Source organism: Oreochromis aureus, linkage group 5, assembly GCF_013358895.1.
Source record: "Oreochromis aureus strain Israel breed Guangdong linkage group 5, ZZ_aureus, whole genome shotgun sequence".
NCBI lineage: Eukaryota > Metazoa > Chordata > Actinopteri > Cichliformes > Cichlidae > Oreochromis > Oreochromis aureus.
Genome location: NC_052946.1, coordinates 42,073,468 through 42,100,258, shown reverse-complemented (window position 1 = coordinate 42,100,258; position 26,791 = coordinate 42,073,468). Strand labels below are relative to the sequence as shown.

The window sequence follows — 26,791 nt, the reverse complement described above, 5'->3', positions numbered from 1 at the left end:
CTTCAGTTCATCACGAGGCTTCATCTCCCCATCACTACTACAAAGTGTACTTCAATATTGACAAACCGCTCTGATGTCATGATGCAGCAGCAAAAAACCCCACCCACCCAAGGCTCCTCCTTTTCCTCCTACTCTTTCAAAGTAAAAGCAGCTGAATATTAAAAAGAGAAGTCCAGCCTGCATGCGGTGTGTCAGGGAGGACAGCCTGTTTCAGCCACTCCGATAAATAACACACTGTGTTGAATTAAGAACTTTATTGACAAACATAAAAATATGATACAAACACAGAAGACAGACGAACATGAGGCGGCGGAGATTCACTTCTGGAAGGTTGAGTGTAGATGAGTTCTGAAGGCTGAAAGAAAAAAGAAAAACAAACAACCTCCATCAGTCCTGCTGCACGCAGCTGTTAACGTGTTTGAACACAGCGCGGTGTTTACGTGGTCTCACCTTCCTGGTTGTCCCACAGTTCGGCCGCCACAGCGTTAAGAGGACTGTCGTTGTTAGGCTCTGAGGAGGAAGCAGAGTGACAGTGAGGTCATAGGTCAGAGTGCAGAGCTTGGACAGTGCTGGGGTGATGACGCATTTACCTCCCAGGAGGCTCTGGATGGACAGCAGGATGGAGCGAACGTCGTAGAGTGCCGACCATTTGTCCTTCAGGATGTCGAGGCAGATGAAGCCGTGCTCGTCTACATTGGGGTGGAAACATGGCGTGACAAACTTTACGCGTGGGGCCTGGTACGGGTAACCGGCAGGAAACTCCAGAGAGAGGCGGTACCTGAGGCCCTCGTACACCTGAACAGGTAAGAGAGCAGAGTTTAACTTTCTGCTGAGAGTAGAGAAACCCAAATGATCCGTGTGTACATACCGTCCCCTGAGCGCCATCGATGGTTCCAACCCACTTAAACAGATTATCTGACTCTGGGAACGCCGAGATCCCCTTATCACCTGACATCTGCACCAGAGAGAGAGAGACTGGTCACATGACTTCAGGACACATGGGGGTGTCAGATGACCTCAGGTGTTACAGGTTAGAACAGAACACTGATGAGGATGAAGACTGGACTCACCATGAGCGTCATCAGCTCCTGCTGCAGCCTGCAGACACACAAACAGGAAGCTCAGAATCTGCTGTACATGCTCAGTTCAGTGTTTCACTGTTGGCTCAGACTAAGGAGGAGCCTGCCTCCTTTGTTGTTCAGGTGTTTCCTCCTGAACTCACCTCAGCGCTTCATGAAACTGCAGCTCAGACAGGTGCTGTGCAGAGAGGATCAGGTAAACCTGCCCACCTGTCTGACTCAGACTGAGGCAATTATGATACTACGTTTGCCTGTCACTCCACACCTGTAGGAGCTGGCCCCCACCCATCACCTGCTGAACAGCGTCACTTTTAGCCCTTTCACACAGGTATCTACTCAGCTCGACTCTAGTAGTTTTCGGTTTCTGGGGTTGTTGGTTTCCCCCGTTGCCGGGTTTTAAATATGGTGGCTTTGATTTTCGTGAATGACACGCCTTCATGACTCATCATTCGACGCTACTGACTAGCCAATGGGTGGCATCCAGTCCGTTGATGTCACATTTTAGGATAGCACATACTACAAAACAAAAAACAAAAACCTGTTCTGACAAACCATCCTACTTTGGCAAAACGTCCTACCGTAAGTAGTTTATGGACATTTCTGCTGTCATAGAGTAATTCCAGCACAAATTTAAGTAGGTATGATGGTTTGCCACTTAACTTTGCCCATCAGAGTATGCTTGTAGCTCATATTCATAAAGCCAGGACGGTTAGCCACTTAATTTTACCCGTTAAAGTATGCTTGTAGGTCACATTCACAAAGGTAGCATGGTTTGGCACTTCATTTTAGCCGTCAGAGTATTTTTCTAGCTCTTATTAACAAAGGTAGGATGATTTGCCACTAAATTTTAGCTGTTAAAGTATGCTTGTAGGTCACATTCACAAAGGTAGGATGATATCTTTACCCGTCAGAGTATATTTCTAGCTAATATTCATAAAGGGTAGGACGGTTCGCCACTTAATTTCGTGTTGTGCGCATGCGCAGAAACAATGGGTAGGATGGTTTGTCAGGTCGGATGGATTCCCAGAACACCTGTACTAGTGGGACAGGGCCACTGGTCTAATAGAACGGCGGCACAGCACATTGAAACCAAACCATTGTTTAAACTTTATTAGTAAGGCTGCTGGTAATCAACCGTGAACAGGAAGTGTACCTGCTAACACCTGTACGACACGTAGAGTCAGAAATTGGCACTGAGAGCTGACACAAACACCCAATATGAAAACACACAGTAGGAAAAGTCTCTCTCCCTCTCTCACACACACACACACACACACACACACACACACACACACACACACACACCCACCGTTTGGACACAGAGCCTCTGGCCGCGCTGCCGCCGCTCTCGCTGCCTTTCAGAGCGGCGGCGCTGGAAGCTGCAGCCGCTGCGGGGTCCATGTTCTGGGAGGCCATGTGCGTTACCGTCCGGTTCTGCTGAATCAGACAAACTGAGGTTAGAAGGCCCGGGTTCCTCTGCGGATCACCTCCCGTGTTTCTCTCTCTAAGCTAACAGCAGCTAAACGCTGGCACCGGATACAGCTCCGAGGACTCTTCTCCAGCTGTATCCGCCTCTCAGGCCACCGTTCGGGTGTTTTACTCAGACCTCGCTCCAGTAACAGACGAGGCTCACCTTCACTGTGACGACTTCGTGCTAACGGTGCTAACTGTTAGCTCTACCGGTCGGCTAAGCGTTAGCTCTGTGGCTAGCCTGTTTATTACCCAGGGGAGACTATAAACAAACAAAAACTTTTCCCAGTACGGACTCACCGGTTGTCGGTCGGGGTTTGTCGGTCAGAGTATCGCTACTGTCTGTTGGATTCAAACGGAACATGCTCCCGCCCCCCGATTTAAACCGACTGTTTCTTACACAGTCGGCCAATCAGCGCCCGACCTTTAAAAACAAACCAGCTTTGGCTGGCCAATGACAGGCCTGCCAAGTAAAAGGAGGTGCGTTGTGATTAGGCAGCGTGAACGACGAAATGATCCAAACGTCATTTAATTCTGACGTCATAACAGAGCCCAACAAGTCAGAAATCGGTTTTAGTAAACAAATAAAATTACATAAATATACATTTGTGTATTCACTTACCTGTCATAATAAATATGCCTGTAAATAAACGTTTTACCTTCTGTGTATGATTACAGCTCTGTTTCAGAATAACTTATTATTATATTAGTGAAAGGTGACTATCAGATGATGTCATGGGGAGGCGCTGAGAGCACAGATCCACAGTGAGAATGATGTAATAGTTCAGTTAAACTTTGGTGGGAACCACTCGGAGAGTTTCCACCAGGAAATGAAATGCTGTCAGCTCGCAGGTGATACAGCTGTCTTCATTAAAGATGAGTTCAAAACAAAGATGATAAACTGCATTAATGCTTTCTCTGGAGTATCAGGTCTGACTTTAAACATGAAAATGTGTCCTGTTCCTGTCGGAGAGGCTCGTGTCCATAAAGAAGGTTTTCCTGTCAAAGAACAGATGACTTATTTGGGAACTAACATCTGTCGAGATCAATCTGAGAGGGTCATTTCTAATTTTCAGCATATAAATCCAAAAATGAAAAACAGATTTGATCTGTGGCTCATGAGCCATCGATCACTGATCCTTTTATCTTAAACAGGGATTGTCTCACTCAGTGCATCCTGCAAAAGTAAAAATGTTCCTAAATCATTCGTAAAACAGTCGATGCTGCACTTTATTCTTTTGTGTGGGAAAACAGAAATAAATCAATATTATATGAGAAATAGAAAAATAATATTAATGATGTGTCCCAGCTAGTGAAGGAAAAAGGTAATTTTCTTCCATATCCTGTGTTGTGAGGACCTGTGATGTTCCCATATCTGTGAGCGAACACAGTACAGTGTTTCATGATGACACAAATGGACCAAATATACAGACAGCACTGAATAAAGATGTTCTCAGAGATGCCATTAATATACTGGATAAAACATATATGATTCATTGTCCTATAACTCCTCACTGTGAGTTTTACTGGAACAGTAACTTTATGAATATTAATGAGTCATTGATATGGACTTACAATAAGAAGTATTTAATCACCAACAACGTCGAATAACAAACCAATTTATTAAAACTATAGAAATGATCTGGATGAATCTTGTACTGTAAAACTGTAAAACAGTCAGTGAAACAATTCTACATCTTTTTGAATGATGTATTTCATTTTTTAACACATACACTACATTTAATGTTTTCTTTTTATTTTCATTGTCTGTGAAGGTTCTCAGTCATCCAGGTCATAGTCTAAGGAGCTTGGAAAGAAAGCAGCAAGAAGGACACATATACAAACAAACAGTACACAAGACACAGAACAGAAACATACACAATTTTTACATATTTACATCAACGACAATGGTTACCAAAAACAGAGTACTGTACCGTTATTAAATTAAATAAAATGAAATACAGATAAGAGGCAAACCCTGGTTATAGTGTAAATCGGCTGATAAAATAGTGCAAGTTACAGCGCTGATGTAAACCTCTATGTTTGTTGGGAGCAGTTTTGGTTGTACAGTCTGACAGCTGCAGGGAGGAGGGACCTGCGGAAACACTCCTTCATGCATCGAGGATGCAGCAGTCTGTCAGTGAAGGAGCTCTGCAGTTCAGCAGCATTTACATGCATGGGGTGGGAGACTCTGTGCATCAGAGATGTTATTTTGGCCAGAGTCCTTCTGTCTCCCACCACCTGCACTGAGTCCAGGGTGCATCCCAGAACAGAGTTGGCCTTCCTGATGAGTTTATCCAACCTCTTCCTCTCAGCTGCCGATAAACTGTTGCTCCAACATACAACACTGTAAAAAATGACAGATGCCACCACAGAGTCATAGAAGGTCTTTAAAAGAAGCGCTCCTTGGACTCCCCTGTGGGGCCCCCGTACTGCTGACCAGCGTGTCAGAGACACAGACCTGTGACCTCACATACTGTGGACGTTCTGTGAGGTAGTCCAGTATCCACTGGGACATGTGGTGGTCCACTCCCGAAAGCTCCAGCTTGTCCCTCAGAAGTCGTGGCTGGATGGTGTTGAAAGCACTGGAGAAATCAAAGAACATGATCCTCACAGTGCTTCCAGGCTTCTCCAGGTGAGTCAGAGCTCGGTGAGGGAGGTAGATGATGGCGTCCTCCACCCCGATGCCAGGCTGGTAAGCAAACTGCAGTGGATCCAATGAAGACCTCACCAGGGGGCGCAGATGGTTCAGAACCAACCTCTCGAGGGCCTTCATCAGATGCGATGTCAGGGCTACCGGCCTGTAGCTGCTGAGGTCCTTGGGATGGGAGGTCTTTGGTACCGGTACCACACAAGATGTCTTCCACAGCTGTGGTACTTTCCCCAGTGACAGATTCAGGTTGAACAGATATCCTAGGATGCCACACAGTTCATCTGCGCAGCACCTCAGGAGCCTGGAGCTGATGCCATCTGGACCTGCAGCCTTCCGCACCTTGATCTTGCGAAGCTCGTTCCTCACTTGAAGTGCTGAGATAGAAAGAGTGGATTTTGGGGGAGGGGGTGTATGTTGGAGTCCACAGAAGCCGGGGGTGGGTGTAATGACTGGGAGCTGGGAGGTGTGAAGCTGAGAGGTGTGAAGCTCTGAGATGAAGGACAGGCAGTCCCTGAAGATGAGGGAGATTGCAGCAGGGGGGACGATGCTGGGGGAGGGGTGGGTGGTTGATCAAACCTATTAAAATATTTATTTAGGTCAGCGGTCCCCAACCCCCGGGCCTCGGACCGGTACCGGGCCACGAGAGTTGAGGCTCAGGTGTGAAATGTATGGTTTTCAGGGTTTTTATCGGTTTTCAGCGTTATTCTGTTATCGTTTTTATTGTTAACTCGGTTTTCCTGGGTCTTTTCATGTGTGTTATGAATAAATCTTTTTTTCGGTACCGGTACTAGTTTTATTTTGTTGTATTTATCCGTGACACCTTAAAGGCCGGTCCGTGAAAATATTGTCGGGCATAAACCGGTCCGTGGCGCAAAAAAGGTTGGGGACCGCTGATTTAGGTCATTCACCCACCCCAAGTCTCCTGCAGCCTGGGGGGTTGGTTTTTGTCCTGAGATTGTCTTCAGGCTGTTCCAAACCCCTCTGATGTTGTCCTGTTGCAGCTGCTCTTCCATCTTCCTCCTGTAGTTTTCCTTTCCTTGCCTTATCTTCCATTTCAGCTTCTTCTGGACAACTCTCAGCTCCTGTTTGTCTCCAGATCTAAAGACTCTCTTCTTCTCCTTGAGGAGAGCCTTAATTTCAGGATTTATCCATGGCTTGTTTTTTGAAAAACACTGTACCTTTATGATGGGTACGGTGTTGTCCACACAGAAGTTCATGTAATCCGTAATGCAGTCTGTGATGCTGTTGAGGTCATCCTCCAGGGGGCTGCAGAGGTTGTCCCACACAGTAGAACGGAAACAGTCCCTCAGGGCCTCTTCAGTCTCTGCCGACCATTTCCTTACTGTGCGTTTCACAACTGGTTCTCTTTGTACTAGAGGTTTATACGCAGGCTGGAGATGAACCAGGTTGTGATCTGAGCCCCCCAGGGGAGGGAGAGGTGATGAGTTGTATGCCTCCTTGGTGTTGGCATACAATAAGTCCAATGTTTTATTGTCTCTGGTATGGCAGGTAACATACTGGATGAAGGTGGGGAGAGTGGAGGACAGGGAGATGTGATTAAAGTCCCCACAGATCAGGAAAAGGGCCTGAGGGTGCTGTGTTTGGAGTCTGCTGGTTACAGTGTGCAGGACCTCACAGGCTGCTCTTGAATACTGTTAGCTGTTCAATGGGCAGAAGACATGAAACCGTTAAAAGCAGTTATTTGTTCAGACTCAGGCTCGTCATTGGTCAGTTTACAGAGTAGCTGCTCAGAAAGCAGAGCACATGTCCTAGCAGAGATTCAGCAACACTTCACAGAATACACATGACGAGACTTACAGGTGTGTTTTTATGGATTCCAGCTCACTGTGAAGTCAGAGCAAATGAAATGGCAGATAGAGCTGCAAAGGAAGCCACAAAACATGGGGTAGTTGACCTGGGTATTAGCTTCTGTCAGACAGAGGTAAAGAGTATGGTAAGGCAAGAAACAAAAAAAAGATGGCAAAAACAGTGGGAGGAGGAAAAGAGGGGACGGTGGTTGGATAAAATCCAAAGGAGGGTAGGAGAAATGAGGAGCACAGAAAGGAGTAGGAAAGAGGAGGTGGCCATATCGAGAATAAGATTAGAACATACTGGTTTGAACACTACACTAGTCATGATAGGGAAACATAATACAGGGAATTGTGACGACTGTGGAGAAGAGGAAACGATAGAACATGTTATATTAGACTGTCAGAAGTATCAGGTGGAGAGAAGACAACTGACCCAAAACCTCAGCAATATGAAAATGAAACTAGTTCTTATTGATTTTCTGCAAAAGGACTCGAGAAGTGAAAGTTATCAGGCCTTATCCCAGTTTTTAAAAGAGAGTAAATTGCTTGGGAGCATTTGAGGGGTTTGGGGGGTTTTTTGAGCGACGTTCCAGTCCCCACTCCACACCAGTTGGAGGCGGTAATGCACCATTCAGTTGTTTGCCAACCGCCAATAAACCCTATACAGAAGAAGAAGAAGAAGAAGCAGCCGCAGCAGCAGTGAACAGGTAAGATGAACGCGCCTCCCGCTTTCGAGTCGTTCCTGCTGTTCGAAGGGGAGAAAAAGATCAGCATCAGCAAGGACACCAAAGTCCCGAACGCCTGCCTGTTCACCCTGAACAAGGAGGACCACACGCTGGGCAACATCATCCGAGCGTAAGGCCCCGAGACACGGCCGCAAAGGCATCACACCGCTACATCCAGGCTAACAACAGGCTAACCTCAGGCTAACAACAGCCCGCTAAAGTCATCCGAGCGTAAGGGTCCCAGACCCGGCTTCACAGCTGGCTAAGTTGAGGCTAACAGCCACACAAATGCTGAGCAGCGGCTCAGAGATAGATGCTAACACGCAGCCTGCAGGTGTTTCAATCTTACAGGTAGCGTAGGAGGTGTTTTACAGAAAACCAGAACATAGTCTTGGAATATTTGATCTCTACTTGCTTTTTGTTTTTTAATAAATCATGACATGCTGCTGATGGGAAACAGGTCTTAGTGTAAGCCACCACAGGTGGCTGTCCCAGTGCCTGATCATAAAATCAGCAAAGTTAATGAACTGATCCTCAAATATTCTTCCGTCAGACTGTCATGTGAGCTGCACACACACCATTCACACTAAACTGCTCATCCTTACAGTCTGTCCACCAATCAAATGACTTTCTCTGTGTGTGTGTGTGGTCAGTCAGCTGCTGAAGGACCCTCAGGTTCTGTTTGCTGGTTATAAAGTTCCTCATCCTCTGGAGCACAAGATCGTCATCAGAGTGCAGACCACACCTGACTACAGCCCACAGGTAACACGCACACACCTGTGGGATATTCCAGGAAGTATGTTCATCAGACTCTGAGTTTCCTGTTCCAGAAGGGTGATCAGTTAGTTCATTCAGCTCTGAGTGTGTTCCCACTGAGTTATGTGCATGCGTACCTATTACAGACGTCTCAGCTTCTACAGGATCAGGATATTTCAGGATAGTTTTGGAAGAATGACACATTTTAAATCAGGAATAGAGATCAGAGCAGAGCTGCAAACGGATCCAGACGGGATCAGCTGGGAAATGACCGAGCAGACCTGGATCTGGGATTGAGCCGATCTGAATCCGTGATCGAAAATCCATTTTGGATCCGTCCTGCCGTGCAAGTGGACTCGGTTTGCTGATCCGTCATGGAGCCCATGTTCTGGCTGATCTGGTTCTGGGTCGACCCGCAGAGGCTGATTCAGGTGATGTTCAGTGGAAAATCTGCCCAGGCTGTTTGACTTTAAATGACCGAACCTCAATCTGATTACATTTCAATGTGAAATGTAATCAGATTACAATCAGACTGTCTGCAGTGACTTTAAACACATTTAGTTCAGCTTTAGTTTTAAAGCCATCTCAGCCTGAACGTCACTCAAATAAGATCCATTTATCCATCAGAGTGATTGATTATAATAAGAGTGTTACCATGGTAACTGACCTTCTGGAACAGAAAACCCAAGTTTCCCTCATCTCAGGGTTAAACTAAACCTGTTTCCTGGAACACACTTCTGATTACAGCTCTTAGTTACAGGAAGTGAAATTAAATGACAGGAAATGATGTTGTTCCTGACAGGAAGCGTTCACGAACGCTATCACTGACCTGATCAGCGAGCTGTCACTGCTGGAGGAACGCTTCAGAGTCGCCATCAAAGACAAACAGGAAGGCATAGAGTGACCCCGCCCCATCGTGATGTCACTTCCAGTTACCTGTCCTCTGTTTGTCTTCTGTTTTTTTTAAATAAAGCCTGTGATGCCATATCCTGATGAGTGTGTGTGACATACCTGTAGCTCAGGCGGTGGCTGCTTGCAGCTGATTGAAGTTTAAAGTGCTGGTCAACATTTTCCTGTGTTTGTTTTAACAGATCATTAGACAGAACTTAGCACAAATTATTTGTTTGCAAACAATAATAGAGAGAAGAAATACTCTGATCATTATCACCCTTACAAAAACAGCTTTTTCTTCATCTACATCACAAACCTGCTGTGCAGTGACCTGATTACCTCAAAGCTTAAAGCTCCGGTTCAGTTTTTTTCATATATAAGTATATTTAGTTAGGAAAATGAAGAAAGGTTAATTGTATTTCGGTAAGTGCAAGTACTGTGTTGTTTTCTTTTTATTAATAAAAATATTTGCCAAAAAAAAAAAGCTCCTGTTCATACTGAGTTTACCAGTTTATAATTTATATTTGCGTTCCAGTTATGAAAATGATTCATTAAATATGTTTTCATAGAAAAAGTCCAACTCTTCCCACTTGGGTTTTATTTATTTACTTTTTAGGTCAATTGTATTTATACTTTATGTCCAAATGAAAAAATAACTATAAAATGAAACGTGAGGTTGTGCTGAAAAGAATGAGAGCAAGGCAAGGAAAAACAGTCAAAGTGAAATCAAAGTAGTCAAAGACTGGCAGTTATAGATGCGACGCAGAGGGTTAAGGATATAATCCGCCCACTGTTATCGTCTTCAATGCCCTGTACCAACACAGAGCAGAGCAGCTACCTGAACGCTACGCCAACAGAGGTCGATCATCTGGTTAATAATTTTACCTCCTCACTACGTACGACTCTGGATACTGTAGCTCCGGTGAAAACTAAGGCCTCAAATCAGATGTACCTGACTCCATGGTATAATTCTCAAACACGTAGCCTAAAGCAGATAACTTGTAAGCTGGAGAGGAAATGGCGTGTCACAAATTTAGAAGATTCAGTTTTGTTTATGTAGCACCAAATCACAACAACAGTCACCTCAAGCCGATATTGTAGAGACCCTGCAGAGAAAAACCCAACAATCATATGACCCCCTATGAGCAAGCACTTTGGCGACAGTGGGAAGGAAAAACTCCCTTTTAACAGGAAGAAACCTCCGGCAGAACCAGGCTCAGGGAGGGGCGGGGCCATCTGCTGTGATTGGTTGGGGTGAGAGAAGGAAGACAGGATAGAGACATGCTGTGGAAGAGAGACAGAGATTAATAATAACTATTAAATGCAAAGTGTCTGTTAGCATTTTAGCTCCTGAAATGTTCTCAGGTGTTCTCAGGTTAGTTCGAGGAGGGTTTTTGGCTCACTGGTGCAGTTATGGCGCAGTCGTTGTGTGGAAACTTTCAGACCTGAATGAGAGTCCTGATTTGTTCTTGAGGTTCCTTAGTAAGTCCAACTGATTAAGAGGAGGGATCAACCTGCAGACACAAATTTCACAAATAACAAGTGTGATTCAGCAGAGAGGTCTATTAACACATAGTGAGTGAAGAAGAAACACCCAGTTCATCATGGGAATCCCCCAGCAGCCTTCGAGGGAGGATTCAGGGTCACCCGATCCAGACCTAACTATATGCTTTAGCAAAAAATAAACAATTTCTCTGCAGATGATCAGTTTTCCACTTCCTGTTCCTTCTGGGGTCCGTTCTTCGTACCTCGCTAAGTAAGTTAGCCGGATTTGATTGTTGACGATTTCGCGTGATCTTGGATCGTTCGGTTCTCCGAAGCTCATCTGGGACTTGCTGTCATAGCAACAGATCCGTGGCGTAAACCTGCTCGGGAGCAGGCTTACTTTATGTAAACAGGATTAGATCGCGCCACTCAGGTATGTCCGCTTCATTTATACTGAAAGCAACAGCGATATTTCTCCACTGTTTTACCATAAATAAATATTATCAATGTAACTAAAGATAATGCAGTATTTGATTCTTTTATTGATTTCATACAGATACATACAGGTCATTTCCTTAAAAAAGGGAAATGTTACTATTAATCATTCTATTTCATGTATTTGATTATTTCAGATGTAATCCATATTTTAGAGTAGTAATAGTAAATTACTTCGTGTAATCAAGATGAGAGACCACGGCTATAAAAGCGATAAATAATTAAAAAAAAAGATTATATATATATATATATGTATATATATATATATATATATTTCAGTGAACGGAGGACGTGCCAGTGGCCCTGGGACCTCAGGTGGTGGGTCGTTTTCACACTTTCCTTTGTACAGCACCGGGGGGGTGTAGTGATTTTCTTTTTGTGTGATTTTCTTTTGGGTCCGCGGCTGCTGTTAAGTCCAAGTTCCATGATTGTTTTATTGTACTTTTAGGACACTGTCAACAACGACGCTACATTTTGCTTTCTAATATTTTATTTAATTTAACTACAAATAAAACTATATTAATATTGGAGCCAACCTGCCTCGGTGTGCATCCTTGAATCTGTGCGGCCTCTTTTAAGAAAAATAGATAAAAGGAATAAATGTATATTTCTGTTGCGATTGTGGGGTGATTGTGGCTCAAGAGTTGGGAGTTCGCCTTGTAATCGGAAGGTTGTAGGTTCGAGCCTCGGCTCGGACAGTCTCGGTCGTTGTGTCCTTGGGCAAGACACTTCACCTGTTGCCTACTGGTGGTGGTCAGAGGGCCCGGTGGCGCCAGTGTCCGGCAGCCTCGCCTCTGTCAGTGCGCCCCAGGGTGGCTGTGGCTACAACGTAGCTTGCCATCACCAGTGTGTGAATGGGTGAATGACTGGATATGTAAAGCGCTTTGGGGTCCTTAGGGACTAGAAAAGCGCTATATAAATACAGGCCATTTACCATTTCCTGGGGGTGAAATTCCCCTGGTGGTGTTGTCATTTTACTATTTCTTTTATAACCCCGCCGACCACTTGGTCACACTTGCATTCTTTAAATCTTTGCCTGTGTTCAGGAAAGAAGTCTGCTCTTGGGTGTATTTTATTATTTATATTTATTTTATTGTATGTGTTATCGAGTAAACCAACTCTATAGCTGTTTCATCAAATAGGTGTTAGGGATATATAGAGACACACACACACACACACACACACACACCAACCAGGGTGCTTTTAACCACTATATAGCTTCCTTCCTTCTCTTTAATTTTTTTTTTTCTACAGCAAATTTTTATTGAGTTTGAAAATAATATCAAGACTTCTCTTTTCCTTCCTCGTTTATAAGAACTACTGTTTATGGTCAGACAGCCAAAGCTCTTCGTTGTTCTTTAGCAGACTGGTGTGTTTCTCTAAGCTCACTGCCTGGACCCCTCGTAACTTAGCTGTTTTACAACCAGTCTGTCAAGAGTTTTGAGTTCAAAAGACGGTTGGAGACTAGCCTATCCGGTTGTTCAGTGATGACGTGACGAATCCTACTTCCGGGCCTAAAGTAGTCTGCGTTTAATATGGCTTTTGTGTTGTTAACATGTTTAATGTTTTGTATTTTCTTCTATTTAATCTCAAAAAGGTCCTAAAACAGTCAGTGATCACTGTTGACCTCCCTCGGCTTTTATTACTGCTAATCATTTATTTAAGCTCAGTTTTTAAAACCTTACGATGTAACTACAGCACAGCCCATGCAGCAGTATATGAATGACTAACCTCGTATTGTGGATGGATTATCTCACTTGTTCTCCTGGCTGAAGTTTAGTCCTTTTACAGCATCCTGCCATGCGATTACATTTGTTCCTGACCACCGAGAACACTCACGTTAACTTTTATCGAGTGGAAAAAAAGTTAGCTTGTTTATGTTATGCTAACATAGCTGTGTCGCTAGCGGTCACGTAGCACATCATTATATACCAGCTAGCCAAACTTCAGTAACCCTACAAACGTCACTGCTGTTTAGTTTTCTGTCTTCATTTATGTTGGAAGTTATAGCAGAGCTGTACGTTTGAATTTTTTTCCAAAACCCCGCAGTCAGGACATGCTATATTGTATTTAGATAGAAGCTAGCGAGCTAACTTCCTGCTAACTTCTAACGCCGTTAAATGTCATAAATTCCATTTTCATGGATGCCTGGATGTTAAACTCAATTGTTACACCTGGTAGAGCAGAACACTGATCATTTTATTAAAGATGAAAGACTTTAGACAGTTTTTCAACTCTCAGTAATGCCACAGTGATCGTTTGATATATGGACCTGCAGCGGAGTTTAGGCCCAGACACGGCCAGTGACGTCAGACTGAACAACCGGATTATTGGCTAAGACTGCTGGGTCTAGTGATGGTGTTTTAAGTACTTTTGGATGTACCAGGAAGCCAATGTGATGGGAGTAAACATCAGTCAGAGCAGGAAGTCCAAACAGGACTCGACTGCAGCTCTCACACTTTCATTTTCACTTCTCGAAAATGACGTTGAATTTCTCGTCTTTCAGGTGTTGCGCCTGCTTTACCTGCAGCTGTTTGTCTGGTTTTGTTGGCTCTCGATTTACAGGAATCAGACGGTTTACACTCAGTGACTTTGTGCAGCAGGTGGGAGGAGTGAGGGACAACGTTTGGGTAACAAAAACACCAGGTAATGACGACCTCAGGTGATCAGTAGAAACTCAGCTGGGTTTCCTGAGAGCTTCCTGAGACCACTGGAGGAGGTCATAGATGTTTCTTCTGGTTTGAACTGAAGATGTTAGAAATGAATTCTTTAAACCTCTGAGTTTTTTGTCCTTCCAGCCTGTTTCATCTTTAGTTTGCTGTAATCCACAGACTTCTCTACGTTTGTGGGAAACCATCAGAGTACTGATGGGGTAGACACCTACACCCTCTCAAACACCACAGTCCTCCGGGAGGGGCATTTTATACTTTCAGCTTCATGTGATGAAAGTTTCGTTCATTCCACCAAGACATTTCTATTACCACAATCCTGTTGCAGGAAGCAGCTGAGGTCATGGAAACTTAACAGGTCTCTTTTAAATCAGACAATGACTCTCAATGGGGCTGCATGTATAAATAAAGGTTAAAAACAAAAACAAACCCCACTCTGAGTGGGTTACCATAAATCAGACAGCTCATTGTTATGTATTCTATTTCTACCGACTTTTCTTCTTCCAGAGGATACCTCCATCTGCTTCCTGCTCTCGCTCCACATCAGAGTATCATCATTCTGCTCCTCACTGATCATCACAGGTGGCAAAACTATACACAATCTGTACTTAAGTAGAAATGCAGATACTACTGTTAAAAACACTCCAGGAAAAGTTGAAGTAAAAGCTCTGAAATGTGCTCAAAGTAAGAAAGCTCTTTGGGCGTTTCTGTTTCTGTGCAAAGCTGAGCCTGTGCTACATTAATGTCAGTAATATCAGTAGATGCAATACAAATGTTAATCTCTTTTTAAATTGTATTAAACTCAGCTTGAATCAGAAGGAAAATGAAAATGTCTCTATTTCCTGTTGCTTCCATTGTAGAGCGTGACTTTGCCTCTAAACAGAACAATGTGCACAGTCACATCAGCTGCAATGGCTCTGTGTGGGGAGATACTCACAATTATCTCTACTGAGAGCTCCAGTCTTAATGTGCAGGCTTTGATCAGCTGACCTGCTGCTCTCTGTGGATGTACACACCTGGATTCATCCAGATGTGAGCAGATGTTTCCTGAGCCGTCCTGGCTGAGTCCATCCTCCACACTGACAGCACACTGTTTATGCTGTCTTTGCTATAAAGCTGGTATGAAGGTGAAATTCAGTGAATGATTCTCTGCTACACTTGATGGAAGCTAACTGTGATCATGAACCCACAGCCACTGTGCAGCAGTCACACACTGTTCTTTACTTTAAACCCATCACAGTGCAGCAAACTCACCTGTTCATCCTGCACTAACCTGCAGCCTTTAAATAACAGTCAGTCTGCCTCAGTTTGTTTAGCAGCAGGTTTATGAACAAACATTATGTGACACGTACAGATTTAGAAACATGAGGTCTTCCATGTGAGCTTTAAATGAGCATCCTTCTTTTAAATCTAAGCTCTCTTCTTCCTCTCCTGTCAAGAACGGTGCCTCCATCTTCAAAGCCAAGAAGCCTGACGACTGTAACTGCCAACCAATCTCCAATCTTCATTTCCTCTTGGAAAAGAAGGCAGTGGCCGCTCAACTCCATCAACAATGTCAAACCACGAGCTCTATGAACCCTTCCAATCTCAGAATACACCACAGCACAGAGACTACTCCTATTAAAGTGACTAATTACCTTCTTATTGCAGCTGACGCTGGCTACATCAGCTTCCTCATCCTCCTGGACCTTCCTGGAGCCTTTGACACTTTTCTCACACCATCCTTCTCTCCCACCTAACCCACTATCTTGGCCTCACTGGTACTGGAACAGCTTCACCGTGGAAGGCTCTCGCGCTACCTCTGCTCCAGTTAACCACGGCGTGCCCCAGGGTTCTGTGCTTGGACCTCTTCTCCTTGCCATCTACATGCTCCCCGTTGGTCAGATCATCCATCGCCATGGTCTCTGCTTCCATTCCTATGCTGGCGACAGACAAACCCTCCACCCTGTCACCTTTCTCTGAGGTTTACAATCTGTGTGTCATTTTGGCCTCTGCTTTTATTCTGTGAGACTCTCATCCACACCTTTGTCCCCGCCACCTGGATTACTGCAGTGGGTCCTGTTTGGGATTTACACTGAAGCCCTGGAGAGGCGCCAGTACGTCCAGAACTTAACTGCCAGGTTTGTAACATGCACTAAGCTCTGGGAGCACATCACCCCACCCTCAGAAATCTCCGTTGGGTCCTGGTTAAGTCACGCCTCCCTTCTCTCAGTGCCCTGCCCCCAGAACCTGTCTCAGATGCTGTGGCCTCAGCCAGGTGTGCTTTCTGTCCCTCACACCAGCCGCTACACCTCTGAGGACAGAACCCCACCCTCTGGAAGTCTCACCCATATGAGCATCACATCACCCATCACTCAAGTCTTTCAGGAAACTTGTCAAAACTCACCTCTTCAACCTGCACCTTTTTCCTGTTGTTGTTCATTGTGACTCTATAAAGCGTCCTGGGGTTTCTTTAAATCTAAGTTATTATTACCCCTGATGATCACCTCGCTTCAGCAACTCTTTCCATATCTTCATACCACTTTGATCTTAAGTTGGCCAGACCAGTGAAACTCTCAAATATTTAACTGTTATTCTACGTGATGAAGAAAAGCTGCTGTGACAGAGAAACATCTGTCAGTACGACTCTTTAAACTGTAAGGAGCTCGTTGACTGTCCAGCTTTTTTTTCTTGACTGTACCTGTGAAATAACTCAGAAATTCCTATTGTAGAAAGTGAAAACGTTTGTCTGTAGCATGAATGCCTGTACAGCAGGGGTCCCCAATTCCAGGCCTCGAGGGCCGGTGTCCCTGCAGGTTTTAGATGTGTCCTTGATCCATCACAGCTGATTTAAATGGATAAATTACCTCCTCAACATGTCTTGAAGTTCTCCAGAGGCCTGGGAATGAACTAATCATGTGATTCAGGTGTGTAGACCCAGGGTGAGATCTAAAACCTGCAGGGACACCGGCCCTCGTGGACTGAGATTGGGGACCCCTGCTGTACAGTATGAGGCCACAGAGGCTGAGCTCAGACCTGATGAACTTCCTGTTACTTGAAAGTGTTTTAAACCGCTTTAACAGACGGATCACAAGCACCTCAAAGACTCAAACATTTTTTATTTTTTAAAAACAGTACAAATAAAAACAGCTGGTCACATGATCGCCATCCTGCACTCTGATACGGCAATCTCTTATTTAATCTGTGGTTACTACAGATCTGCGGGGGTGCCGGGGGTGGGGTGTGAGGGTCAGGGGTCAGTGTCTCTCTGAGCTTCCATGGCTCTCTGCATCTTCTCCACCATCCACTGAGGAACTGAGAACGGCTTCAGCTCGTCCATCCTGACGTCCGGACAGTCCCTGAACACACACACACACACGTGTTCAGGTCAGACTTGTTACTGAACTAAAACAATCGTGTCTGTTTGAAATCAGCGCGGCGCCTCTGATAAATGAGCTGAGGATCAATATGTATGAGCTGATATCAGCCAATCAGAGTGGTGTGAGGAATTTAAATAGCGCCAAATCACAACAACAGTCACCATTAAGGTGTTTTATATCATAAGGTAGACCATACAATAACACAGAGATAGGCCCAATAATCAGTCGACCCCCCACTGAGCAAGTGTTTTGGCGACAGCGGGAAGGAAACTTCCTTTTAACAGAAAGAAACCTCCGGCAGAACCAGGCTCAGGGAGGGGCGGGGCCATCTGCTGTGACCGGTTAGAATGAGAGAAGGAAGACAGGATAAAGACATGCTGTAGAAGAGAGACAGAGATTAATAACAGGTATGACTCAGTGCAGAGAGGTCTATTAACACATAGGCCGTTTATCAATGCCCAAGTATGCGAGTACGTACTCGCCGAGAACGCACGGGAGTACGTACCCGCCAAGAACGCGAGCACGGACTCGCGATATGTACAATTGGAACACCTGCGTACGTGATGATGTCACAGGTCCGGAGGTTTTACTGCCGTCCCCTCCTAATTTAACTGTGAGTAACATGTTATGAAGCTTAACTGTAATCACAGCCAAACCGGTTTACTCAGGAACAAATAAAACACTGAAATAAACCAAACATTAACATTTAGAAGTGATCTAAGTGACTTATATATCATTTTTAACCTCAGTAGTGAAACCTCTATTGATAAAAATAGTGTACATGTACATACGTGTACATACCTTAATAAAAACAAGCAGGTGAGATGTTAGAACGCTTTTATTTCTATTCTAGTGGACACTCAATACTATAGACAGCTGCTGGGGTTTCTTTAACCTGAGTAGTGAGAAGACCATGACGGGGGCGGGGTTGAAAACGATGTGCCGGGAGTCCGCTGTTGAGTTTTGGACGAAATGCATTCTGGGATATATAGCTGTCCCAAGTCCACACCGATGCATGCTCGATAAAATGGGCGGATCGAGAACACATCCGGGACTTTTTTCGTTCTCGGCTTGATGCGTGCCAATTGGAACAGTACTTGGTCTCCGACTGATGACGTATCACGAGTACACGAGAACGCAAGTACGCACAAGTACGCATATTGATAAACGCCCATAGTGAGTGAAGAAGAAACACCCAGTGCATCATGGGAATCTCCCAGCAGCCTACACCTATTGCAGCATAACTAAGGGAGGATTCAGGGTCACCTGGTCCAGCCCTAACTGAACTTCCAAGTGAGCAACTGAAGCAACTACCAATGAGAGTGAAGAACAACCGTGACTGACATGTGACTTGGCAGTCATACATTAGAGAGTTACCAAGGCAACCAGACCCTGACCTGCAGAAATCAGGAGTCTCGTGTTGGTTTGTGCAGCGTTTCCCTTGTTGCCGGGTTTTAAATATGGCGTTTTTGATTTTTGTGAAGGACACGCCCCCTTTACTCATCAAGTGATGGCACCAACTAGCCAATCAGTGACATGCGGTCTGTTGATGTCACGTTTTCAGATCACAGGTACTTTAAAAAAAAAAAGCACCTTGTACCAACTACTACCACCTAATGGAAAACCCAAATACGGAGCCCGGCCAGAACAAGCCGGAAAGGGCTGAAAGTCGTCATCACTTCTCCTTCACATCTTTACTTCGCCATTGAGAAAAGTTCTTGAGAGAAGGAGGCAGGAGGTGACACACTTACCTGTACTCATCGCTGCGGGACAGATCCTGGATGTCCTCCTCTATCAGCAGGTAGGCCTGAGCAAGAGACAGGAAGTGGGTTAGCATATAGCCCTAACTCTCCAAAAGTTGAATCTGTTCATCTGGACGTAGCGTTTTGTGGGAGAAACATTTCGTCACTTGAAGAAGTCACATTTAAATAGCGCCAAATCACAACAACAGTCACCATTAAGGTGTTTTATATCATAAGGTAGACCATACAATAACACAGAGATAGGCCCAATAATCAGTCGACCCCCCACTGAGCAAGTGTTTGCTAAAGCCCTAACTATATGCTTTAGCAAAAATAAAGTTTGAAGTCTAATCTTGAAAGTAGAGATAGTGTCTGTCTCCTGAATCCAAACTGGAAGCTGGTTCCACAGAAGAGGGGCCTGAAAACTGAAGGCTCTGCCTCCCATTCTACTTTTAAATACTCTAGGAACAACAAGTAGGCCTGCAGTGTGAGAGCGAAGTGCTCTAATAGGGTGATATGGTACTACAAGGTCGTTAAGATAAGATGGGGCCTGATTATTTAAGACCTTGTATGTGAGGAGCAGGATTTTGAATTCTGGATTTAACAGGAAGCCAATGAAGGGAAGCCAAAACAGGAGAAATCTGCTCTCTCTTTCTAGTCCCTGTCAGGACTCTTGCTGCAGCATTTTGGATTAACTGAAGGCTTTTCAAGGAGTTTTTAGGACATCCTGATAATAATGAATTACAGTAGTCCAGCCTGGAAGTAATAAATGCATGAACTAGTTTTTCAGCATCACTCTGAGACAGGATATTTCTAACTTTAGAGATGTTGCGAGCCACAGATGACATGTTTCATAGTTTCTCACCATCTTCCCTCCTGTCGCCCTCATGTGGTGTCTCTCTGCCAGCCACTGTTTATCCTTGGCATCAGCTGCGTACTGACACAGACACACAGACACACAGAGTCAGGTGAGGCAGACTCAGCATGGCCTTCACTGGCAGTCAGACCACAGACTGTATACCAAAGATGGATGTAGACAGTATGATGTCACATTCCTGTTACATCATGCAGCATTTTACCTTGAACAGGTCGGCGTGTTTGATGTAGATTCGTCCTCTGGTTCCACCCATTCCGAGCGCCCTGCAGTGACATCACAACACATGATGTTTGTTATTTTAATGTCGTTTGAACTAGAGATGGCACGATACCACTTTTTTATGTCCGATACCGATACCGATATCATAAATTTGGATATCTGCCGATACCGATATGAATCCGATATTGTGTTTTTTAATCAATAAAACTGTTTGTTTTAATATCTTGCTGCATTTTGTATAAGTTCATACTCAAGTTTAAATAAACAACAACACTAAAGCTATTCTGTTATACCTGTGTGTAAAAAATACACTGCACCCAAAATATTTCATAGTTCAGCAACACTGATCAATCTAATAAACCTTACCTAACTTAAAACCTAACTTAAACCTACTCCATCCTCCCTATTCTGGTATTTTAAAGAGTACTTAGCAGAAATATTAAGCAACCTAACTAATAGGGTTGCAAACTCCCAGCAAAAAAAAAAAAAAAAAAAAAAAATAGGGAACCACCCACCCTCCACCTCATGATGCTTAATCGATGTAATCAACTTTAATTTGATGCAGGGTGAAAAAAAATGCACAGAAACAAATTATTTTTCAAGAATAATTAAATAGATTCAACTTCTTTCTTCAACAGAATTGCAGAATTCACAGACGGTACCTTCCCAAAGGAAAAAGTACTATAGCTTACTAGGGTATATAGACTTAACAGTTACTATATACAGTAATGGACTTCTATACATTTTACATCAGATTAAAACTTTGGGTGTAAGATTCAGATAATTATTTATTAAAAGCTAGATATTTTAAATGAGAATAAGAAAGAAAAGTATGTCTTTGTGCCCCCTTTTCCCTGTTCATGCCCTATCGGCCCCCCTGGCTGCACTTTGCTAGATCCGCCCCTGCACAGTTACCAGCCGTCAGCTACGTAGAAAAGGATCCTGGTGTAGAAAGTAATATTAAATACATTCTAACAACAGCTTATCAAGCTTAAACGTGCTGCTGTTGTTCAGCCGCTGGTTTCCTCTTTCTGGTGCAAAGTGGGCCAAAAACAAAGAAGAGAGACGGACTCGTGACAGAAAAGCCGATCAGCTGATCATTGATCAGTTTCACGATTGAAGTAGCGGCAGGAAGGTGAGGGAGGGAGAGAGGCAGTCGCTCCATATATCGGTTGTTAAGCTTAACATGGGAACGCTTTACAAACATTCAGAGATGAACTTACACACTTGCTTTACTTCTCTCTGGGATAACTTCCTCGGAGATGAAATGCTGGTTTGGTAGCGAGGCTACAAATACACACAGCCGCTCTATCACGTGAGCACACTGCTCCGACGTGCTACGGTTATGAGCCGAGTTACGCCGTGTTGCAAGTTTTGTGAGGTGCTTTTTTTGATACTTAATGGATCGGATTACATTTTTTATTTTTTACCGATATCCGATCCAGTAATTTAGGTCAGTATCGGACCGATACCGATACGTAATATCGGATCGGTCCATCTCTAGTTTGAACGTTGTATTGCTGTTATGTGGAGGTTTACGTGTTATTTAAACGTTTGAATGTTGTGTGAATGCCGTTTCCTGTTGGCGTTGCTGCTGCGGACTCACTTGTTGGCTCTGGACCCGAGCACGAACGTGCTGCTGTCGCTGAGTCTGGACGGATCCCACTGAAACACAGACAGCATCACTGTGACATCATCACAGCGGCGTCTTTACACCCCTGACATGAAGACAACGCTGTAGAGCACAGCGCCCCCATCAGGTCACTACCCCCGTGTTATTAGGTCTCTGATGATGATGATGATGAAGACATTTATTTCAGGTGAGTTCACCTGTCAATTCAAGCAATGACTCACCTTGGGCCCCTCCCTCTTGATGGGCTCAGACTTGGGCTTCACTCTGAGGACACAGACAGACATCAGTCAGGTGTGTTCATCTACCTGTGCACTGACAATGATGTCACTTATTAGATACTCACACAGAGAAGGTCAGAGGTCGATCAGATGAGGCCACAGGACCTGGACGCATCTTCCTCTAAGGACAGGAAGTGATCAGAGTCAATGATTGCATCAGTCGTGCGTGAGTGTGTGTGTTTGGGGGGTGGAGTTACCTTCTTGTGCAGCGGGCTTCCTCTCTGGCTGCAGTCGTCATCAGCAACTCGTTGCCTCTGTGGGAAACAAACAGGTGAGGCATGTGACTACCTTCCCAGGTAAGCTGCCTGCTCCTACACCTACCTTCATCATCGCCTCTGGCACCACCCTCTTCACCTCAGCCTCCGGAAACAGCTGCTTGGCCTGGAGATGAAATCACAGGAAACAGATCAGGCTTTAAACTCAACACAGCTCACTAACGCACTAATCCGGCTTCACAGGTACACCTGTCAGGTGAGTTCAGGTGGTCTCATGAGCATCAGAATGCCTCACGTGTTCGAGGACGTTCCTGCACGCCTCCTTAATCAGGTGATCGGTCTGAATGTCGTCTCCAACGTTCTCCTTCACATTCTCTGCCGCCTTCTCGAAGAACTGCAACACAAACACACCTGCTCGAACCCGTGCACAGGTCAAACCAAATAACTCCACCCCCTCCTCTTTCAGTGTGACTGCTGACCTTCTGATATTTACTGAACACAGCCATGATGTCTTGGTTGAAGCTGGGCTGGAGCACGGCGCGCAGCAGGTCCATGGACACCTGAGGATCCGTGTAGCTGCACAGACAGGTGAGGACAGATGAGCAGGTCTGTCTCCACGTCCTGCTCAAGGTGAAACACTGACACACCTGGACTCCCGTTGTCTGAGTGTTGTTGATAACGTTTTTTTAAAAACAAACTGAATGGCCGCGTTTACCTTTCCCTTCCTGTGAGCTCAGAGGTCTGCGCTACGAAGCCTGGCTTATCCAGGTGGTTAACCCTGGTTTTCATCACCATGGTAACTAACACTGTGAACCTCACCTGCTCCAGAGCAGGTTAAGATGCAGATCAGAGATCAGAAAGTAAGACATCACTTCCTACTGATCAATGAGCACTCCAGTAAATAGCGTCAGCATCCCTGGAAGATCCCTCGGACGGCTGCGGGGACAGTGGGAGGGTGTGAGGATTTTAACAACAATAGCTGTGTCCAAATTCATGGGCTGCATCCTCCTGAGGACCCGGCCTTCGCGGTCTACGTGGGCCGGGTCCTCAGAAGGTTGGGTAAGCCGGAAGTAAACGGCTGGGGAAATTGGACGGTCTAGCCTTCAGATTTGTGTCACCGCTGTCTCGGTGGAGTTTAATAAACTCAGCCGTCTGCTCCTTGCTATCTAAAATATAACAGGACACTGGCGTAAATTCTCGACCGTCTCACACTTCTGTTTAATCAGTTTTCTGTTTGACGTTTATTCAGCTGTGTGAAAACCAAGGAGGAACCCACCCGGGGGATTAATAAAGTTTTATTTTATCTAATCTAATCTAATAACTTTAATCTCAGCCAAACCGATTTACTCATGAACAAACAAAACACTGAAAAAAAGCCAAACAATAACATTTCTAGGTTGTCTAAGTGACTTATATATTACGTTTAACCAGAGTAGCGAAAGTCCGCGGTGATCTGAAAATGATGTGCCGGGAGTTGTGCCGTTCTCGGCGGCTTCAGTGGCCCTGGAGCTCCCGGCTAGCTATCGAGCTGGTGGGTAACAGATGTCTCCGAAAATGTCGAAGCACTTTTGCAAATATGTGATATCTTGATAAACCGAGCAGATATTTGAAGTTTACACAGCTACATTCTCGCCTGAAAATATGTTAAAAGTTTATTTTGTGACCCAGAAAGATTAATAAGAGTAATTTTAAAACTTAGTAGCGGCCGCCATTGCCGGAAAGTGGAGTTTGGCTGAGCCGCGCTATGAATTCTGGGATATGGTGGGCCACGAAGGACACATCCGACCCATCCTTCAAATTCGGGGAAAAGGAGAACGCATTTGTCGGCTGCATTCGGAGGAGTCTACGAATTTGGACAGCCTTCGGCGCGTCGCTGTGACGTAATCGGTCTACAAATGCATCCTCAGGAGGATGCAGCCCATGAATTTGGACACAGCTAATGTCTTTGTGTTTCCCTGACGACCATCAGTAACCAATGATAAATCACCTCAGCTTCAATTCTTGATTGTTTTCTGTTGGTAGTAAACAGTTTGTATCTTCGAGCATTAATATGTGATCCTGAAACAGCACACCTGCACTGTTCCGGCTGAACCCAGGTCAGATTTGTATTAAGCCATACACAGCAGCGAGTCTGCAGCTGAGAGCATAACAACTACAGCTGTCAGGAGCGCGGGACGTTTTCACTCGGTCTGTTATTCACGAGCGGCCGTACTTTAATAAACCAACTGAATGAAGCACAAACCGTACGTCGCATTGTTTCCTTCATCAGGCTGAGGGACAGGAAGCTTTAACGTGCAGCCGCCACCTTAGAAACAAACAGCAGTGTGAGCGCGCTCAGTGACAAAACTATTAACTAGAGGCAAGATGTTTACGGAGTGCGACAAAAGTCTGAACAACTGTCTCATTTGCATTTTACTGATATGCTTTAATGATCTTTGCAGTAGGTGGCGCTCATAGGGATCGTTTTCTGTGGACGAACAGTGATGTGAGACGTGAAATGCCCGTTTGCAATTGGTCACAATCACAAAAAACCTGCCCCTTTCATGTGAACGTGCAGGAGAAAGCCTCGGTGAACTTAGTGAGGTGATAACCAGCTTCATGTGACCTCCAATCTGGATCACCAAACTCAGGGTACGTGGATCCAGCCAACAGAAAGAAATCCTGGATCTCGTCATAGTACAGAGCCGCGGCCATCACAGGAAGTACGAGCCAATCAGATCCAACGGTCCACTTACCTGACCATCATGTGAGAGCGCCGTCCTCGTCTTTGGATCTGTCTGTGTTTGATCATCAAGTTCCACGGCTTCTACACACACACACACACACACACACACACACACACACAGATGAGTGTAACTGTATGAAGTGTGCGCAGGTAAGAGCAGAGGCCACAGGACAGGTAAGCACACCAGGACATTTTCAACCCAACGTTATTTAGAAAACACAGAGTGTGACCGTGTGCAGGTGTTCAGGTGAAGCGCACCTGTGTTTCCCGACAAATATTAACATATAGTAAAAGATTGCTTCCTACAGAGTAATGGATTACTTTCACCTGAGCAGGTATTTGGCTTATCCTGACAGTAGACACGTGACTCAAACCACCTGACAGCGAACTCTGACAAAATCACACCAAAAAGCGGGGGCCGGGGCTCCGTCTATTTCCTGGAGTTACCCCGGCCACCGTGTTTAGGTTTATTCCGTGACTGTGACGTCATCAGTTTTAATAAAAGAAATATTCACGGTGTCGTGTGACCGGATGTTTGTGCGGTGGCTCGCGGCCTCACCGGGCTCTGCTCCGGGTGGTCCGGCTGCTCCGGCCCGTCCTGCTGCAGCCAGTCCCGGCCTCCGTCACTGCGGTGCGCCCCCATTTGTTCCGATCCGGGTCCAACCGGGCCAAAGACCGCGCTAACGTCAATCAGCGGGCACTAAAAGTGTTTACGGTTACTGCCCCGAGCTGACCGACGATCAACTGATACTCACCAATCAATAATCGATACGTGACTACCACTCTGCCTGTTTATTGTCTGTTTCCCGGAAGCTTCGCTGCTGCTTCTACCACTTCCGGTAAAACCGAATACAACTGCACTTCCTGTCATCGCTTCACAATAAAAGCACCTCCTTCCTGAGGATTTGTGATCGTAAGTGATGGGTTTAAAAAATCGACTTCTCGATTCAAATCGATTTTGAATAATGTGATATCTGATGAACATCGTCACAAGTTTTCTCTGACTTTCCACCACGACAAAAACACACTTCCTCCACAGCTCTCTCTCTCTCTCTCTCTCTCTCTCTCTCAGTGTGCTCTGCTTCCCTTCAGCAGCATCAGGTAATGTTCACATGTTGATTCATGGTTTTCTTCAGTTTTTGATCTACTGCAGAATAATTTTAAGGTTATCTATAAAAGGTCAGGCCAGGCAAATCTGCTTCATGTGTTTCTGTTTTATCCTCAGTTACTTTGACACAAAGGCCTCTGCTGTGATGCTCACACCTCTGTTGAAGTCTCAGTGTCAGCTTTGTTTTATACACAGATATAAAAAAATTTTACTGATAAATGATCAGAATTAGAATACTTGTGACTGTCTGTGTAACTGTCCCTGAGACAGTTAAAATAAAGTTAGTTATTTCATATGTTTCTGTGATAGATTCATGCTTAATTTAGTTCTTTTATTTATAAGATAAGATGATAAAAGTGTAACATTGATTAAAAAACATGTCTAAAATATCTGATTACAAAATATGGGTTTGTTAAATATGTAAAGTGCTGTAAGTTTGTATGAGGTAAAGTTTGTTTGGAGTTTGGTTGAGAGCACAACCATGGCATTGTAGAGCTAGCATGGATACAGAGCTATAGATGCATATACAGCCTCAACGTTAATGTTATTCTGCATGTGGTCCAAGAGGTGCACACGGTATGGTTTCATATATATTGTTTAT

The 26,791-nt window shown here is 44.8% G+C and overlaps 3 protein-coding genes across 4 annotated transcripts; 1 reads left to right on the top strand and 2 right to left on the bottom strand.

Annotated features, from left to right (window-relative positions):
- Window positions 1-235: 235 nt before the first annotated feature.
- Window positions 236-3,001, bottom strand: ube2c (ubiquitin-conjugating enzyme E2C). Of its 2 annotated transcripts, none has more exons than XM_031742146.2 (7): window positions 2,850-3,001; window positions 2,389-2,513; window positions 1,071-1,098; window positions 869-955; window positions 591-795; window positions 451-510; window positions 236-355 (listed from the first exon to the last, which is right to left on the bottom strand). In XM_031742146.2, exons 2-7 carry the CDS (start codon window positions 2,493-2,495, stop codon window positions 318-320), a joined length of 525 nt encoding a protein of 174 aa, XP_031598006.1. In that variant the 5' UTR covers window positions 2,496-2,513; window positions 2,850-3,001; the 3' UTR covers window positions 236-317. The 2 variants fall into 2 exon arrangements, with proteins under 2 accessions (XP_031598006.1, XP_031598007.1); XM_031742147.2 differs by having other exon boundaries at window positions 2,389-2,516; window positions 2,850-2,968.
- A 4,673-nt stretch (window positions 3,002-7,674) lies between these two features.
- On the top strand, window positions 7,675-9,482 carry polr2j (RNA polymerase II subunit J). The gene is made up of 3 exons (XM_031742145.2): window positions 7,675-7,868; window positions 8,392-8,500; window positions 9,297-9,482. The coding sequence occupies exons 1-3, from the start codon at window positions 7,726-7,728 to the stop codon at window positions 9,396-9,398; spliced, it is 354 nt and encodes a 117-aa protein (XP_031598005.1). The 5' UTR covers window positions 7,675-7,725; the 3' UTR covers window positions 9,399-9,482.
- A 7,630-nt stretch (window positions 9,483-17,112) lies between these two features.
- Window positions 17,113-25,935, bottom strand: LOC116322146 (deoxynucleotidyltransferase terminal-interacting protein 1). The gene is made up of 13 exons (XM_039612835.1): window positions 25,642-25,935; window positions 25,093-25,163; window positions 22,837-22,933; window positions 22,653-22,751; window positions 22,464-22,523; window positions 22,340-22,396; window positions 22,208-22,263; window positions 22,086-22,128; window positions 21,838-21,896; window positions 20,215-20,275; window positions 20,001-20,072; window positions 19,145-19,200; window positions 17,113-17,372 (listed from the first exon to the last, which is right to left on the bottom strand). The coding sequence occupies exons 1-13, from the start codon at window positions 25,723-25,725 to the stop codon at window positions 17,264-17,266; spliced, it is 924 nt and encodes a 307-aa protein (XP_039468769.1). The 5' UTR covers window positions 25,726-25,935; the 3' UTR covers window positions 17,113-17,263.
- Between the last annotated feature and the right edge of the window lie 856 nt (window positions 25,936-26,791).

Bases quoted from the DNA above. Each gene is read 5' to 3' on its own strand.
- ube2c (XM_031742146.2), bottom strand. From the start codon at position 2,495: ATGGCCTCCCAGAACATGGACCCCGCAGCGGCTGCAGCTTCCAGCGCC. The intron at 1,099-2,388 runs GTGGGTGTGTGT...GTGTGTCTGCAG, and splicing joins AGAGGCTCTGTGTCCAAACG to GCTGCAGCAGGAGCTGATGA. The intron at 356-450 runs GTGAGACCACGT...TTTTTCTTTCAG, and splicing joins ACTGTGGGACAACCAGGAAG to CCTTCAGAACTCATCTACAC.
- polr2j (XM_031742145.2), top strand. From the start codon at position 7,726: ATGAACGCGCCTCCCGCTTTCGAGTCGTTCCTGCTGTTCGAAGGGGAG. The intron at 7,869-8,391 runs GTAAGGCCCCGA...GTGTGTGGTCAG, and splicing joins CTGGGCAACATCATCCGAGC to TCAGCTGCTGAAGGACCCTC. The intron at 8,501-9,296 runs GTAACACGCACA...TGTTCCTGACAG, and splicing joins CACCTGACTACAGCCCACAG to GAAGCGTTCACGAACGCTAT.
- LOC116322146 (XM_039612835.1), bottom strand. From the start codon at position 25,725: ATGGGGGCGCACCGCAGTGACGGAGGCCGGGACTGGCTGCAGCAGGAC. The intron at 22,524-22,652 runs GTGAGGCATTCT...TTTCATCTCCAG, and splicing joins GCAGGAACGTCCTCGAACAC to GCCAAGCAGCTGTTTCCGGA. The intron at 19,201-20,000 runs GTGAGAAACTAT...TCTCTTGCTCAG, and splicing joins GGGCGACAGGAGGGAAGATG to GCCTACCTGCTGATAGAGGA.